Source organism: Chiroxiphia lanceolata, chromosome 4, assembly GCF_009829145.1.
Source record: "Chiroxiphia lanceolata isolate bChiLan1 chromosome 4, bChiLan1.pri, whole genome shotgun sequence".
Classification (NCBI taxonomy): domain Eukaryota; kingdom Metazoa; phylum Chordata; class Aves; order Passeriformes; family Pipridae; genus Chiroxiphia; species Chiroxiphia lanceolata.
In genome coordinates, this window is record NC_045640.1 from 56,255,679 (window position 1) to 56,272,602 (window position 16,924).

A 16,924-nucleotide genomic window follows, 5' to 3' on the forward strand; every position below is an offset into this window, starting at 1 on the left:
GCAGACCAAATGACAGGCTACAGTATGATAAAACAACATGAAGTGCAAAGGGACCAGTTACCATTACTATGGTGGTAAGGTAAGAACTCAAAGGGACCAGTTACCATTACTATGGTGGTAAGGTAAGAACTGTGAACTGCTTTGGATGGAGGAATCTTGGTGTCTGCCACTGGCCTCTGCCCCTACCACCATCTCTATAGGTCCTTGCACTTAAGCCTATTAGTTCTCTAACACAGGTAAGAGACACTAAATAAGTTAATAAAACTGGTCACCATCCTAAAGTTTCTGAGAAACACTCACTATTCAGAATTGCAGCAGGGTGGTGTAGTAGTTTTGCTGCTAACAGGTAACACTGAAAAAGAGTTTCAGAGCTGAAGTGCCATTTCATTCAGCCATATAATTTATTTCCCTGTTCTTGAAATGTCTCTCCTATCATCCTGGGGACTGAAAGAGAGATGAGTCTCACAGCATTTCTGTTTTTGAGTCCTCCCTCAAGCACCTCCCTGCTCTGCACAAAACATTATGGCATTTTTCATTGAGGAAGCCAAGCACACTCCAATTTTCTTTTTCATGCCTCAACCACCGGCATACAGAAGGTTTGTCCTACCCCAAACCTCCTGAGGACTGTTCTGAGTCCTGGGGGACTCAGGAAGCACCAGAACAGTACTGAAAAGGAGAAGGAATCACCCTTACAACCCTACATGGGAAGTGCACTATTATTGCCCCACTGAGAGAAAGTGACTCTCCCACCAATGCCAGCCTGGAAGGTGAGCAACCCTTGATGTATCACCTTCAAGGAGCTTCCTTAAGGAAATCTGAACGTGTTATATGTTTACCTTGGTACCATCACTGCATCTTCCATAGTGGTGAGTCCCAGCTGTCCATCGCTGCCGGCGCCCCAGGAGAAGAGCTGGCCCTGGTCGCTGAGTGCCACACTGTGAGACTCCCCACAGGCCACATGCACAATGTGCTGCCCAGCCAGGGCTCCAATTTGCTCTGAGGGAAACAAAAAAAACCTCTGTGGTCACAGGATTCATCTCTCAGACATCTCACAGTAACACACAGACATGAGGTCAGTGCAAATCTGTATGCAGAGCCATTCAAATGAGTGCACTGATACACAATTTAGTTTTAAAAGACTTCCTACATGAGAAAAAGCACTAGATTTACTGAAAATGTGTCACTGCTGAGCTCTTCAGAAAGCCTGGTCTGAAAGCCATAGAAGGCAGGTAGGTACATGCCCCTAAGCACAATGACAGACTATACCCAGCCAGTCTCAGACACAGGGAACCACCTATCAAGTTATTTAAGAACAAGTAGACTTCCCAGATTTGAGGTTTTCTCACTTGGTGTTGATTCAGGGATCAGCCAAGACCAAGAAGACAGCAGACCCTGTAAAACATAGTTGATCTTCCACAGCTCTCACGTCCAATGAAGACAAGTCATCCACAAAGCTGGGATGTTATTCACAACCCATACACCACACCCTGCTTTACTGCTTGATGTGTGTGTTACAACATCCCATGTCAAACACTCATTAAAAAAGTCCCATAAAAAGGAAGTAAAGCAAGAAGGCCTTAACGGAGGTATAAAAGATATAAAAGAAATAAAGATCATCCCTCAGTCCTCTGGGAGATACCCACAATTGACTTCTCATCATTACATCACGTTAGGCAACTGAAGCAGGCTTGACAACTACTGTTACAGTATCTATAACCAGATCTTATTCATTACACAGAGTTTTTACAAATGGAAATATTACACAACTGATGGAAAAACTCTCTGCACACCAGACAGAAGCAAAGTTGCTTTTCATTATAAATACAAATGTTCCAGCTGGAGGAAGAAAGATTTCACCCTGTAAGCTACAATGCAGGAATCAGTTTTACTTAAGTCCCACTTGCCTATGACATGAAACGAAAGAGTAGTTACATGCCATTCTATGAAAATGATACCCCACATCAAGAGCATCCAGAAATCATTCACACACTTAGCACCAAAATCTTCACACCAATCAATCTATATGTCTTAAATAAATGTAGGAGGAAGGCACCCCCTTTAGGAGGGCTTGCCTTATAAGTCTGGGAGTCAAGAGAATGAGCAGGAGAAAAATCCATAATGGGTGTTATGGAAGAAAAAGGTGACAATTATTTAAATATGTATTCTAGCAGAGGAAAATGCCACCTGAACATGTGCTTCACTGGAGGTGCAGTTTACAAGTAATAAGCACATAAATTTTCAGGAGAGCTTGAGGCCTGCCTGCTACCCAACCACCCTTTAGCCCTACCATCCAATAACACATTTTGTCCTCAATTAATACACACAGTTTCCACACTTGGGCCATTAAGCGTCCAACTATGGCACTGCTTGGCAGCTTGGTTTATGTTCGTTTGCATATATTACTTAGGGAGCCTATTTTTATCTGTGAGCTCTAAAAAGCCAGCAGCTGTAAGGGCTGGTCAAGGTCAATAACAAACAGTGGACAAGGGATCTCAGCAGCACATGTGGCTATGGTGTCTTCCTCTCAGTCATCCAGCAAGGCAAAAAATACCTGCTGCAATGTGCCAGACACACCACCTAAGTTCAGACAAGTGTGTTTCTGTACTGGGACCCAAAAGCCCAAAACAAAAGCTGCTGCTAGAGAGGACTATATACCACTAAAAGGAGAGAAGGATGAAGCCATCCACTCCTCCAAGGAAAACCCTTTGACTCGTGTACCCATCATTTCTCTATAATCTTACTGGCAGTGTACACTGAGACTTGGCTCTTATCCAGAGCAACTGAGCTCTTCAAAGTGGTCATAAACTCACCAGCCTGCCCTTCTTTCACAGTTGGTCCCTGCACACTGCCCAACACTCCAGAGGACATCACAAATCTCACAAAGAAGCAAATGTGGACAGTATGGGATGCTGGGGCACCCATAATAGATTGTTCTGCTACCTGCAGGCATGAATGAGCTAATTTCTTCCCTGAGAAAGCAGTATTTGCCACAGTAAGTATACATGTCTTATTTGCTGTGGAAGGACTACCAAGAGCTGACCCTGAACCACTGGAGAACTGTGGGAAGGTGACAGAAGACTCCAGTGACCAAAGATCAGTATCAGGAGCTGGAGCGGGCAGGAGTCTGACCACAGCAGTACTGCAAATAGAGAAAGAGTGCCCTAAGGTATGAGGCTGTGGCAAGGACTTCACACACTGGGAAACTGAGAGGACATACAACAGGCTTAGAAATCCAGGGTTGTTTCAGTCCCCACTGGCTCCATCTTAAGTTTAATTTGGCAACACAAACGTGACCTTGCTCTATGTGCCATCTCAAGGGACTAATAAACATCAACTTGTTTTCAAAAGCTGCCCTGTGTCACTGAAAGCCTTCAGTGACTGCACTGCTCACCCATGAAACAGAGTACAGTCTCATCTAGACACCCTGGATAACCACAGACAGAATAAAACATGCCTGTCTTGGAGCTGAAGATCTTTGCCTTTAGAAACACACATGTATGGCCCACCTCACCACAGTACATTCCTAAGACTCTGTCAGTAGCAGCTCGCCTGTAAATGCCAAACAGTTTAAGTTTTACACACTCATACACATTTCCTTCTGGAGATGGAAAAATGCCAGCCTTCCCCTGGGGGCACAGGCTGTCCAGGCAGTCCAACAAGGGTCCCAGTTAATTATCAGGCTTGCCAAGTCACCACATGTACCTTCTCCCAGCTAACATGGGTAGTATTATCAAAAAATCTGACAATTACTACTTCATTGATCTTTCACCCCTTCCTCACATCAAAATATTACACATTTTAGTGGTTTGTATCCATTTGTTTTAATTTCCAAAGCATCACAACACCATTATTCATTCCTTAGAAAAGATGTATCATTGCACTGAGATGAAGGGCACAAAGGGTGAAGTTTATTCTTAGTATAGTGTCTTCAGTAATAGATGAATAAAACCAGTCAAGTGGAGCTTAACGGGCACAATTATATACAAAACTAAGCAGAACAAAACCCTGAAAGCAACAGGGAAGGGCTGAAGGAGTTATGCAATACAGTATTTCAACACCTCATAAAATTTTCAAAATACAAACAAAAACCCACAAGTTCCAAGAAGTACACATTGACACAATCTTTTCTTTCTGAAGCTGTCAGCTGTCTCAAAACAGCACCAATGGTCAAAAGTCAGTTCTTCACATTTGGTGGAGTTCCAACTTTCATTTCTCTTCTTCTGTCCACTTTAACCCACAGAACCACAAATACACATATCAAGGTTTGACTTTTTTTTTGGACATACTAAGATTTGACCTTTTTTGGTCTTAACCTTGTCAGATCTCTTCATAAAATATGCACTGGAGTAAAGAATGAGGCAAAACGCTGTCAGGATAGCCCATTTCTGAAAGGTGACAGACCTGCTTCCCAGGACTGCTCCCGTGTTTTCTCGGTTTGCAAAAGTTGAGGATAAGTGGCACATGTTTCTGTAACTCAGCTTTCTGACAATCGGTGCATTTAGCTTGAAGGTTTGGAAATGGCAGTAAAGCTGAGCTAAGAATGAAAACCCCTGAAAAGCCCACCTTCAGTCCATAGTTTCACTATTTATAAAACAGAGCCTGTGCTTTGTCCCCAGAGCGTTGAAAAGCTATACAAGATTTTCAGTTTCTGTGACTGCTACAAGCACAAAGCACTCAGTTATACTGCTCTAATTAGAATTTACAGGCAATGAATGATTAATTAGCCTTCCTACTCCTAGTAATTTTATCAGAGAGTTGGTACACCCTTTCCATGTATAGCTTCCAGCTGCTCACAAGACAGGCTTTTGCTAGAGGACGTGGTAAAATCCTTCAGCCATATGTGTTCTGGGATGTACATGAACAGCACCAGATGGCTTCTACTGCCTGAGAAACTACCAGCCCTGAGGTTACACCTTCAGTGTCAAAATCTGGATTTCTTCACTGGTGAGAAGAAGCTGCGTCTTGGAAGAGTTTCAAGTGATTTCAGCCTGCTTGGACACCTGGCCAAAATTTCTCATTGCCTCCCCAGCTTGACAACAAGAAACTCAGAGCTTTTGCTCATCTTGGTTGTTGCTTTCAGCAAGGAAAGTGCTCAGAGGTTCTCTAAAATAAGTGTCTTACTAGCTTGCCTGGATAAGAGATGGCGGTGGAAACAAAGGGAAGAAAGAAACAGGTAAGGTAAGGTAAGATAAGAAATTCCTCTGGGTTAAATGCTAACAACTGGCAAGTCTAAGGACAGATGAGCCAATTTCTTTGCATTGCCATGGTTGTTAATATAGTCCACATCCACACTGAGGATGAGTGAGCATTGTGCAACTGAGATCTAAAAATCAGAACTGTCCAATACAATGTTTTAATACACAAGGTAGCTGAATATTTAATCAGACACCGACAACCACATAAATGTCACTCATATGATCTTTCTATTCTCCGAGTACTGAAAAGCCTTAATTCTCATAGGAAAGGAGCCAAGTTCTCTCCTTTTGGAGATGAATTACACCAACAAATCAAACCATCTAACAAGGTGACACTAGCAGCATTAGCACATAGGGAAGCCTGATTCAACAGCCAAAAACTCCATGAAAATCTGTTACTGCCTTCAACAAGCACCATGAGGAAATGAGAAAAACACTACAGCCCAAACTTATCAATCATGAGCATTTTATTAAGCCACTCTACAAAAAGCAAGTACGCAACAGCGGATCTACCAAATGTCCTGACAAGATTTTTATACATTAAGTAGTAAACTTCAGCTGACTGCTGATTGCCCAGTCTCCAACAGCACATCCCAGAGACGCTTCTGCATATGGATATCCTGGCTGTATTTCTAGGCTGTGATAAGCTTCATGATTTCAGTCCTAATAAAGTCAGCCAAGCACTAAAACACGTCAGAGTGTTTTAATGAAACTGGAAAGAGGAAAAGAGAACAAAGTGCAGCAACCCAAATCCTTGCAATCGGGAGTGCACTAAGACAGAGGCATGCCCAAGATTTCTCCCTCCCCCTATGAAGGTTTCTCCTTTTTTTTGTCAGCGTAACTTCAATGTTCTAGCTATTCAATGTTTTTATCGGTAATACCAGTAAAATACCGATATTTTTTTTACCAGTAGCAGCACAAGTACACTCACCAACTTTTCCAGGAAACACCATTCCCAGTGAAAGTGTGATTCTGCCATTTGGCAACTGGTAATTGAGGAGGAGGAAATCATGGTGTTTGTCAAGGCCTTTTTGCCTCTGCCTCTCTCCTTTAAAGCTCCCAAGAATGACCCTCTGATTTCCTCCTGCATACTTTCAACTCCGACCACCTAGGCATCTCACACTACTCACAGCTGTCACACACAACATCTGTACTCGGGAACTAGGATGAAGAAATCAGACTCTATAAACCACTTAAGCAAACTACAGACTTTGCAAAGCTGTCATGTGCTTTTTGAAAACATAATCTAACCCAGTCAGCTAAAACTGCTCCTGTGGCTTCACTCACACCACCTCTGCACGCTGTGGTTTGGCCGCAGTAATACCACAAGAACGTGCACAGGGAGGAAACAAGGGCTGTTGGACAGTTTCAAGAACACACCTTGGTGACTCTACACAGTCCCTGGCACAGCCAGGCAGACGAGACACACAACACGTAGGCAGCTGGAACCGCCCTGCCTGACACCAGCTCCACAATTTCACCAACCTCCCTTCCTCCTCCTTGCCAAGCCTCTCTACAAAGACATTATGTGCTTGTTGCATCTTATGTTCAGACTATGTGACGCTATTGCACACAAGGGTGGGGAGAACTCTGTGTTCTGCACCCATAACAGCACAAGACTACAAGAGCAAATCCCATCTCCACTGTACAACAGCTACCTTGGCTTTCTGCCTGCTGCTCTCACCCATACATGGCAGCCCATCTTATGCTGAAACTTCTCTTAGAATGGGGCAAAAGTTTTGAAGTATGGAGCAAGCAAATGTTTACATTAACATGTAACTTCCTCCAACTTTCAGTACTTGAAGTTTACTATATCCTTCCAGGAGCAATTTGCAGCTCTTGAGGTCTTCCTTTCCTGAACTTCGTGAACTGTTGCTACACTTGCAGTGGAAAGCAGAGCAGTATCAAGAGAAGCCCGATCAAAGAACAGCAGCACTATAAGACTCTGATAATTTGGTTACAAGGGAGCAAACATAAACAGAGAGTAGACTTACTGAGCAAAAAATAAAAGGAGGAGGACAGTAAAGCACAGCAGGCAGACCAAAGCAGGTGACGCTCCCCAGGAACACTGTTGATCACAGGGGTGGGAACACAATTCATAGGTAAAGAATGTTCCAGGTAACAAAGGATTCTGCAGTCCCCTTTCATCCACAGACACTAACGACACATAGAAATAACTGTTTCCCTTCACAACATACTCAGTACTGCTCATTAATTTACTTAGCACGGCTACTTAGTCTTAAATCTGAGAGAGGTTGGTTTAGTTATTAACACTGCCTTCACTTTATAAAGCTGCTTGTGCTCATGTAAGACCAAGAAGTGAGAGGCCACCATGACACCCCAGGGTGTCACTTCACCTATGCTTTGCCAGTTACTCCCCCTCACAGCTGTGAACGCAGACACCTACCCTGCGAAAGCAAAGCCCTTCCTCAGACACAGACATAGAAAGTCTTGCTTCCTTACATCGCTGCCTTTTGCCTAGGGGACACACTCTCTTTAAGGAGCCATAGGTAGACTGGCAAGGGCACAGTCAGCTGGAGAAGGCTCTTGGAAAGGACTAGTCAGGCAGAGAAGGTTTGTCTGACAAGCTGGCAGAGGGAAGAATTGAGCTTCAGACCCTGGAGGTAAACAAATAAGGGTAGCTCTTTCAAAGAGGGAATGCACCAGGACTTGCGAAAGAAACAGGAAAAACGTACGTTCAGAAAACCCAGAGAGAGCCTGTTCTTCTCTTCAGGCTACTGCTGTAAATGTGGTCACTCAGCCAGGCTTGCTGGCCACTGGCAGCAGAGAAGCTGTGGCTGGGCCATGACTACTGAGAAATCCCCAAGGTCCATCACGTACACCCCAGAAGGTACAACAGCTCCAAGGCAGCAAACCCAATGGGAGCAGGATGTGCTAGACCTTGGAGTGACAGGTTGAGGGTGGACAGTAGAGGTGTAAGGGGGCATTAGGGAGATGGATGTGTGTAGATGCCAGATTTGATGTGCTAGTACTACACACTGCAAAGCAGTGACACTTGACAGAGTCTCACCCGTGGCAGGCCCTAGGCTTTGATTAAGTAGTATATGATTTTCAAAAGCATTTGCTGCGTTCCTCACTGTTTCCATTTATTTCAATCCTGCAGTGGTTTGAATGGGAGCAAGACAAAGCCACATGTTCCTGAAAAGCCACACCTGCACAGTGCAGACTCAACAGAGCACCCTTGCCCTTGCTTTCAAGGACATCCCCATCAGGTTCACAAATACTGCTTGAAAATACATTACTGCAAAGAAGCACAGTGACTGGGAAAAAGGAGGTAAAGAATGCAGTGCTATGAAACACTTTTTAAAAATTATTAATTTTATCTACTGGGCATTCTGAGAAAATTCTGAGATCATCTGTACATTCCTTTTCAGTGAGTTTATATAGGCAGGCAACTGTTTCAAAGGCAGGTCAGATGTTGAAGACAGTAAGCATTTCTTCACAGTTCTTTTCAGCTAGCAAAAATATTTGATTTCTGAGAAAAAGGAGTTTCACATAGATCTTTGAGATAAAGTCTTATTTCCAAAACTGCTTAAGGTGCAGTATCAGGCTGTTACAGCATTCTGTATGATTTGTCACATCCTGAAGACAAGAAAACCCAACTTCCAGCATCAACAGCCACCAAACTATTAAATCTTTCCTAGAAGCTGTGATTCTCAGCCCTACATATTCAGCTTGATGATTACAAAAAGGTTGGGGCATTCAGAAAACTTTTGTCTATCACCTCCAGCTTCTTTTCTACCATCTTCCTTTACCCCCACACGCAGTTACACACCCATTTTATCCTGAACTCATCTTTCAGCTTCAGCATGGTTTCAGGAAAGGGGACAGTCATTAGTGCCACACACCTACTGTGTCTAAATGAAGTCAGTTTTAAATCCTGTTTCTAATTTTAAAATTATTCTGAAGCCCAAAACATCAATCCAGCCAACATGGACACACCTTAAAGCAAACTCATGTTGCTGCAGTTACTACTGAAGGTGTAATAACCTCATACAGCTTGGTCAGATTCTGTGAGTGACCAAAGGAGCAAAAGGGTTGAGTACAAATGAACATACCTGACTCTGCAAGGGGTGGTCAGTTTAATAACCTGACTCTTTTTACAAATAACACTTAAAATTGGTGCTGAAACATAAATTGTGTCATACTCCTTTATTATTTTTCCAGTTTAATGTCAGCAGTTGCAGAACAACACCAAAGAGCTGACTCTGCACAGGCCTCTCCTTCCCACAGATCCCTCAGCACGTTCATTTCCAGGCACGTCCTCCCTTTATCGGGACTGATGCCTTGAAGCAGGGCTGTCATGCCTCTATTACATCTTTTAGGGCACACAGCTCTGCTTTCAGGGTACAGAGAAAATGGGATGAATGCAAAGCAGGACTCCTACAGACCGCAGCACTTAGGAAGTGCTGCAGTAGCTGTGTGCTGAGCCTCAGCTCCGTGCCCAAACAGTGGGACAAAACTGTCCCAGATCCTTTGTGAAAAGCCTGCTCAGTGGAACCTCCTTGCTGTGTGTTTAAGCTCTTATTTTGCACTGCTTCACTCATGCAAGGAGGAGAAAGGCAGGGAGAACTAAGCATTCTCCTGCCACTGACCATCCCACCAGTAAGTGGCTCTCAACTTTCTGTACTCAATGTAGCAGCCACCTGCTCACAATAAACATAAGCTCTGTCACCTCTCCTCCAGAACAACCAGGACCTCCTGATTGACTTCTCACCCACCAGGAAGAAGCTAAAAGAGGAAGATCCACACAGACTGTCCTTCCAAGCAGGTTGCACATCTGAATTCTCAGCTGTTACAGGGTTTATGATTCACAGGCATCCGCAATGAGCACAGAGGTCTCTCATCGCTGTAACCCTGTGCTGAAGTTCAGGACAAGTGGACTTATGTTTGAAAGAAAGGTCAGAGAAATCCAGAGGATCTGGGTCGTGTAGTGGGGGTTTTTATTTGTTTTGGTGGTGTTTTTTCCTGGTTTTTGAAAGAAAATTAACTTAATTATGGTATTTCTACCCTGCAGCTATAAGGAGATAGATTCCACAATACACACAGCAACCCTGCTCCCCTGCACAATAGCATCTAGACAGGAAATATGGTAAAAAAGTGGGTTTGTCACTGTATGTTAACAGATGAAAAGTTTGAGGCAAATTCAACACATTTTTCTGTAACTGTCTCGAAACACTAATTACCAAAGCCCAGGTTTTCTCGCTAGCAGAAGCCAAATGAAGTCCAAATTACTTGAAGAGAACAAATCTCTAGACCTGAAAACAAGTTCCCCATCTCAGATTCAAGCATGTTTTTAAAGCTTTACGAACTGCTAACAACCAGCTCGTTGCTTTACACTACTCTATAACTCAGCCCACGGTCAAGGTGAGAACTCTGGAACAGCATCTACCCTTCCATGCCAAGTGATTGCAAAGACACAAACTACGGGGGGAGAGGAGGAGGAAAGAGGTGAGGAAAAACAACCATTTAAATATTAACAAAGCCAGATATCCATCCCTAAGAGGGATGGACTCCTCAAGCAGCTTGCTAATCACCAAAATTCGAAGAAACAATTAATTGGTAAATAGTGTAACAATGTGGGAAGATGGCTCTTGATAGAGCCCACAGGAGTATTACACCTGGTATTAATGTGGTGTTGTCAAAAGTAGGGAGTCAAACAATCACAGACTGTTAGCTTTTAGTCAAAAAGAATGTTCTTTTAGTTAAGATAAACTTCTTAGTCATCTTAAATATTAATTTTACCAACATAATGTAAAATCCAAGGAAAGGGTACTTCCAGAAAATAAACATCTACTGATTTACACTCTTTCAGTGGCACACACTTCCCCAGTAATATCTGTTCCCTGAACTGGGGAGGCATAAGAATCACTTTGTCAGATGCTATAACTGTCTCTGCATTACATTCACGAGGTCAGCTGATGTGACAGTAAACACAGCTTTTTAATTAACAAGTTTTCTTTCGTTTCAAAAGGTGCCCTCTAAGGGCTCCTCCAAGAGGAACTGCTGAAATTATAGCGTTTGACATTTTTGTGAGTAGCATGAATGAGAAGCAAAATTGAGTCCTATTACAGATATGTGTAAATGGACAGCAGAACAAGAGAAAAAAACTATTCAGAATATGTAGTAAAGGAAGAAAGAGATGCAAAGTCTTCAAAAGCACTCACTGCAAATATAACAACTCTTCTCCCACTTGAAGTCACTAGTAAAACCTGCAAGCCGTGGAAGGAGAACAGGGTTGGATCCATGTTCATTGCACTGTAAAGTCCCAGAATTCTATTCACAAGCCAGTACCATGCTGGGAAATAACCATCTCTAAACAACATGACCATATATTCTGAAAATACTATTTGAAGCCTTTAGCATTCTGGCAGCATAAGTCTTATGTACACACACAAAAAGTATAAGAAATAAAAGGGAATTCCCTCTTATGAGCAAAGACCTAGGCAGCAGGAAGGAGATCACTCCACTCCTATGAAGTCTTAAAGCCTTCAAAAGGTTCAAGAACCCCTGCATATTTTCCTGTCTCGGTGTTACTCTCAAACACAACCAAGACACTCTGCAGGCCATGGTAAGCATTTCTGAAGTCCAGAGATGGGTCTCAAGGGGCTGCCTGAAGGGGACAGTCAGTACTATGTCACAGCTTCCTGAAGCAGGAGACGTGGCTCACTTCCAGAGCTGGACAGAGATCGCCCACTTCTAGCTGCCCTCGCAAGTTTGTCAGATTCAAACCACAGGGCAGAAAAACCGGGAGACCTCAGCCCACACTACTCTGTCCAGCAGAGGCTGGAGAGATGCAACTGCAAGACTCCCAATTCCAGGCATTTCTCCCATTCTCTGCTTCAGACAGTCATCTCTATAATCTCCAACAGCTCAGGACCTTATGTTCCACACAAACATCTTCACTATCTATTAGCCATGGCTTCATTCATAGGTCCACAAAAATAGAAAACATGATCTTCGACAAGCCTCCTATACAGAAGGTGTAAGGTTGTCTTTATCCCATGCAGGGGAAGTCAGGGTGAAAGAGGAAGGCTTGATTCTCCTTGTTCCTACTTGCAGAAGAAAACTAAGAAATTCAGTTCCCAATGCTGGAAGACAAACAGATCCACACACAGCAGTATCTGGGATGGGTCTCTCTCGAAGTTTACTGTTACCCTAAAGATTGCTGTGACTGTTCACCATGAACAGCTTCTAAAGAGAAGCTGTTCCTTGCTTTACAGCACATCCCTCCCAACTGCCCCAGGCAGCAGAAATCCCACTGCAGGTACAGTCAGTAGTGCTGTGTTGGTAGAGACACATGATTTCTCAAGAATGGCCAGAGGCCCCTCAGAGAGTAGCACTGCACAACCTTTATCAGAATAAATGAAACCTGTAAGATAACTGGGAGTTGGTGTCACATCTTGGAGACAGACCCTTCATTTAAGGGGTAGAAGGGCATTTGGGATCAAACACAGGGAACTTTTTATTTCTATTTCAAAATCTCAGACTGCCCCTCTTCTACAAGCCTAGCTGAAGGCAGGATAGAAGTCTACACTTCAGCATTCAAGATTCGTGAGATCCATTTAATGAGATCCATTTCCAGTTCTGATCTTCTGCTTGCTGTAAATCTTCCATTTTCATCATCGTCTTATGCTTGCTTTATTTTATGGGTAAAACAGTAGGCTAGTTGGGTGATTTGCAGGATGAAGTATCCTCACTGGTTGGAGTTGAATATTCAGGAGGCTTGTCTTCTTCCACTAAGCACCTCATTTATTCCAGGGCCTAAATTTACAAGTCCTCAAGTCCTCAGTAGATGAATAGTGTGTTCAACAGAGAGAGGACTTAGCCAGTCCTGATAATCAAGACCTCTTTCAGTAATTGCCTAGAATCTACTTATCAGAAAAGCAAGAGATGTCAGATTCAAGGTCACCTCCTCTAATCCAGCCCACCTTGGTCATGCAGCATCCAACACCTACCATCTCATTTTGAGAGAAAGAGACAAAAGACATCAACAGAGAAAAGGAGTAATGGAATCAGTCAGGTCAGATTTGCACATGCTACATGGAGAATTGTGGCTATTTTGTAGGCATCTTATCTCTCTGTCGTGCAATAACAGGTTACGCTACAGAAGCCCCAAGCCCTACAGAGGACAGTCTGCAATTTGAGGAATTTTTGCTCTAATTACCCACAGCAGGATTTTTATTGTATTATGGAAACAGAAATACCTGTATCTTTACTACGTTCCAAAACCAAGAAGTTAATGGAAAGTAAACTGGAAGGCCAACATTCAAAAGAGTCCATGAGAAAGGCTTCAGGGTTTCTTCAAATAACAATTCACAACTATATCACTCCTCCACCCTGTGAAGGAGAGGCAGTATCTGCCTCGGGTTCTGCACTTGTGGGTTCTGCCCATTGGAACACAACAAAGAAAATGCAAGGTGAGTCTGGGGAACACAATGCTACAATGACTTTCTTCCACGTTAAGAAAGCATGAAGGGGTGAAGGCACAAGTTGACAAGAGATTCCAAGAGGGGAAAACAAAATTTACAAACCCTCTTGGCCAAAACCAAGTTTGTTCTAAACAACTATATTCAATACGGATGCACTTATACTCTTCGACATACATGAGAAAATTCCCAGCAATAACTGAACAAGGGTAGGCATAAGGATGCAGTGTAATTGGAAAGACAAAGCAGAAGATGCTTGTGACTCATGGCCCTCTCCTTTTTTGTGGAAGGGAAACGTAATGCCAAATACCAAAATCTGCCCTGAGACCATCTGCTCTTGCCTCCATTTTGATGCATTTCCCAGACAAAGTAAGCAGACCTGTCTCCTCACCCATGCTGCTCAGCTTTAGCTTTCCAGAGCCAGCTAGTATTATTCAGCATCATTACTGTGTTACGTGACATGATTATCAGCTCTGTGAGCTGCTCCAGCTCTAGAGCAATCAGTACAAAGCAGCTTCCATAATCTTCTCAGCCCACCAGCCTCAAGACAGTTTGAAGAGCATATAAAAAGCAGACTTACCTGGCTTGCTTCCTTCACAGTCATGCCCCAGTTGACCTTTGGTGTTCAAGCCACAGGTATACACCTCCCCATCTTCCAACAGGAACACAGAGTGATTTCCTCCACATGCCACCTCCTTGACATTTCTGTCATGAATGAATCCATACACCTGTGGTTCAGGAATGATGACCTGGAGGTTACTACCTATCCCAGGTTGTCCAAAAGACGAGTAGCCCCAGCATAGCATTTTCTCTCTTTTCAGCAAGTCATGTATCCTTCCTGGGCAAGAGAAACAGAGAAATGAGTGTGAATGAAGCAAGTACTCCACAACTGATCCTACAGAGATCCTGCTGCTCATGGCAGGAGGTGGAAAAAAACAGAAAAGGCATTTCCTGCATGACTGTCAGGTTTGCAAACTGCCAGTAAACCATTATACAGACAAAGAGGAATCAAGACAGTTCAGCTCTGATACTGAATCAGCACCTTCATGCCTTGGCCATCTTAAAGGTAGCAGAAGTGTTCTGAAACCCAGAAGACTGAGCTTTTACTTCAAAAAATCACTCTGCTTCAAAACTCAAATATCAAATGACTCCCCAAACCAAAAGAATAAACATGTTTTTTAGACAAAAGGTCTAAACCTGAACTTTTAGAATTATAGCGTTATATTTGTGATCACTTCTAAAGAAATCTTTAAAAATTATCTCAAAGGTGGTCAGACTAGTCCTGAACAGACCGACACAGTATTTGTGGTGTACTGGCCAATGCAGGACTGCATTATTTCTGATAAACCCAGATTAAGAAGTACTTTGCTCAAGTGCACACATTCTCGCAATCCAAATTTGTGCATGTACACGTACACCCCCCTAAACTGAAGCACGGATTTCCCAAGAAGCAGGACGCTGACAGCAGTTCACATGGAGCAGCACACTGACAGCTTGGCCCTGACAGCTATGGACAAGGTACCATTGATGCAACTTGCCAGCAGTGAGGTGTTATCTTTTGCACTGCGCTCAGTGAAAGTCAGGGATTTCAGAGTGGGGTAACATGGGAAGGGAAAAAACATAGCAATAGAAAAGGCCTAAGGAATTACTCAGAGTGAACTTAATAATGACAACAGGATGCTAATGCATAAAAGCTGGGGAGAGGGAAATAGCATTCCAGAAGAAGCACGTGAAAGATTTTAGTAACGCTCCCTTGTCACTTCTAATCTCAATAGGTTTGACTTATTTGTAAGCATGCTACACTAATAAGACACTGAGAACTCCTCTGATTGAGCCAGAAACTAATTAAAACTTTTTTTTGCAAAGGGAATAAGAAAGAAGATTAAAAAATGAAATACCTGAGACATCAAGTCTTATGACACACCATGCCATGTTTTAAGCTAAGGCAATTTACAGCAGCAGCATTTCCTGCCTTAGCACAGGGCAGAAAACCAAAAGGTAATCCTTGAAACATCAAAGATTCCTTCTCCCACTCCAAGCAGACAGGAAACATGCATTCAGTTTGTTTCCAAAACCCGGTGCTAATTCAAGCTCTAGGTATTAGCAATAAAGCCTTTCCTAATCTAAGCCCTAAGTAACGAGTGTTCATCTCTTACCACACTACCCTTGCCTGTCAGCAGCGGTCACTTCCCCTGAGGCAGGACTAAGCTGGAAGAGGGAGGGAGAGGTCTGGATTTTCCAGTTACTACTTCATCAGTGGTGCAATTTCCTACCACGAACCGTTTACTTGGATCTTTTATTAGGTGCTTTAAACCGTGCTATGAACCCCATTTATCGCTACCAGCCCTTGCTCCTCTATATCATAATTCAGTTCATTCACACTCTCATATGTGCTTATCACTGGCCAGCTCCAAGGCACCAAGAGGAAAAGGCAGGAGGTTACAAAGCCCTGCCTAGTTAAATCAGTCATGGTGTACACTGCATTTGGTTGCCCTCAGCACAAAAGCTTGATGGAAGATACTCTCTACACTGGCTATGCTAAGAATAGGAATGCCGTGAGACACAAGAAAATTGAAGTGTGTACATGTGCTTTAAATGGCACAACTGCTACATTTATAGCAAACTTCATGTTCTATGACAACAAAACAAAGCAAAAAACAACCAAACCAAAAATGCATGAGCAATACCCTGAAGGTGGTAGGGAATCATTTCAAAACTGACACCTGAAACGGCAGAAATCTGGGACTGCCATTTCCCTCAGCCTGGGGAGCTGCCTTATTATGAAGATATAAGAAAGATATAAGCAGCACAATAGCAGCAATCCTGAAGATCCAAAGGTCACATTCCCTGCTAGGATAAATGGATACTGCCTCTGAGCTGAAAAGATTTAACTGGTATACAACATGAACCACAATGACATTGTACAACATGAGCTAAATATTAATTTGAGATACCTTCTAAAAGGGTTCCTCAGTGGTCTGCTCCCTATAGACTAGTCGTCTTCCCCAGTGCTACTCTCATTTAAAAATGCTAAAAATACTTTAATTGCTTTCCTTGTGTTCATATTCCACACAAGAATTTGCTACTAATGGGCACTGGGATGTGACGTGATTGGTAAGAGATGTTCTTCCTCCAGCTAAGACACTGTTCAAAACAGGAAGAGTTCTAACTCCCAGTTATCTATACAAACTCTGGGGTGATATTTCGTTCAACCCTCATTCATGTGGCCACATTTTCTGAAGCCCCTCAAGTTTAACAATCCCTATGGCAGACACAGAA

At 43.1% G+C, this 16,924-nt stretch overlaps 1 protein-coding gene across 3 annotated transcripts in view; it reads right to left on the minus strand.

Annotated features, from left to right (window-relative positions):
• Positions 1-16,924, minus strand: part of HERC3 (HECT and RLD domain containing E3 ubiquitin protein ligase 3) — a 47,006-nt gene that overhangs the window by 27,860 nt on the left and 2,222 nt on the right. For all 3 annotated transcript variants that reach the window (XR_004356898.1, XR_004356899.1, XM_032686916.1), the window contains exons 2-3: positions 14,226-14,483; positions 837-996 (exon numbers count right to left, since the gene is read on the minus strand). Coding sequence is in view for 1 of the 3 variants with exons in the window: in XM_032686916.1 (XP_032542807.1) it covers positions 837-996; positions 14,226-14,451 (386 nt within the window). In the remaining 2 variants the exon portion in view is untranslated. The remainder of the gene's footprint in view (positions 1-836; positions 997-14,225; positions 14,484-16,924) is intronic.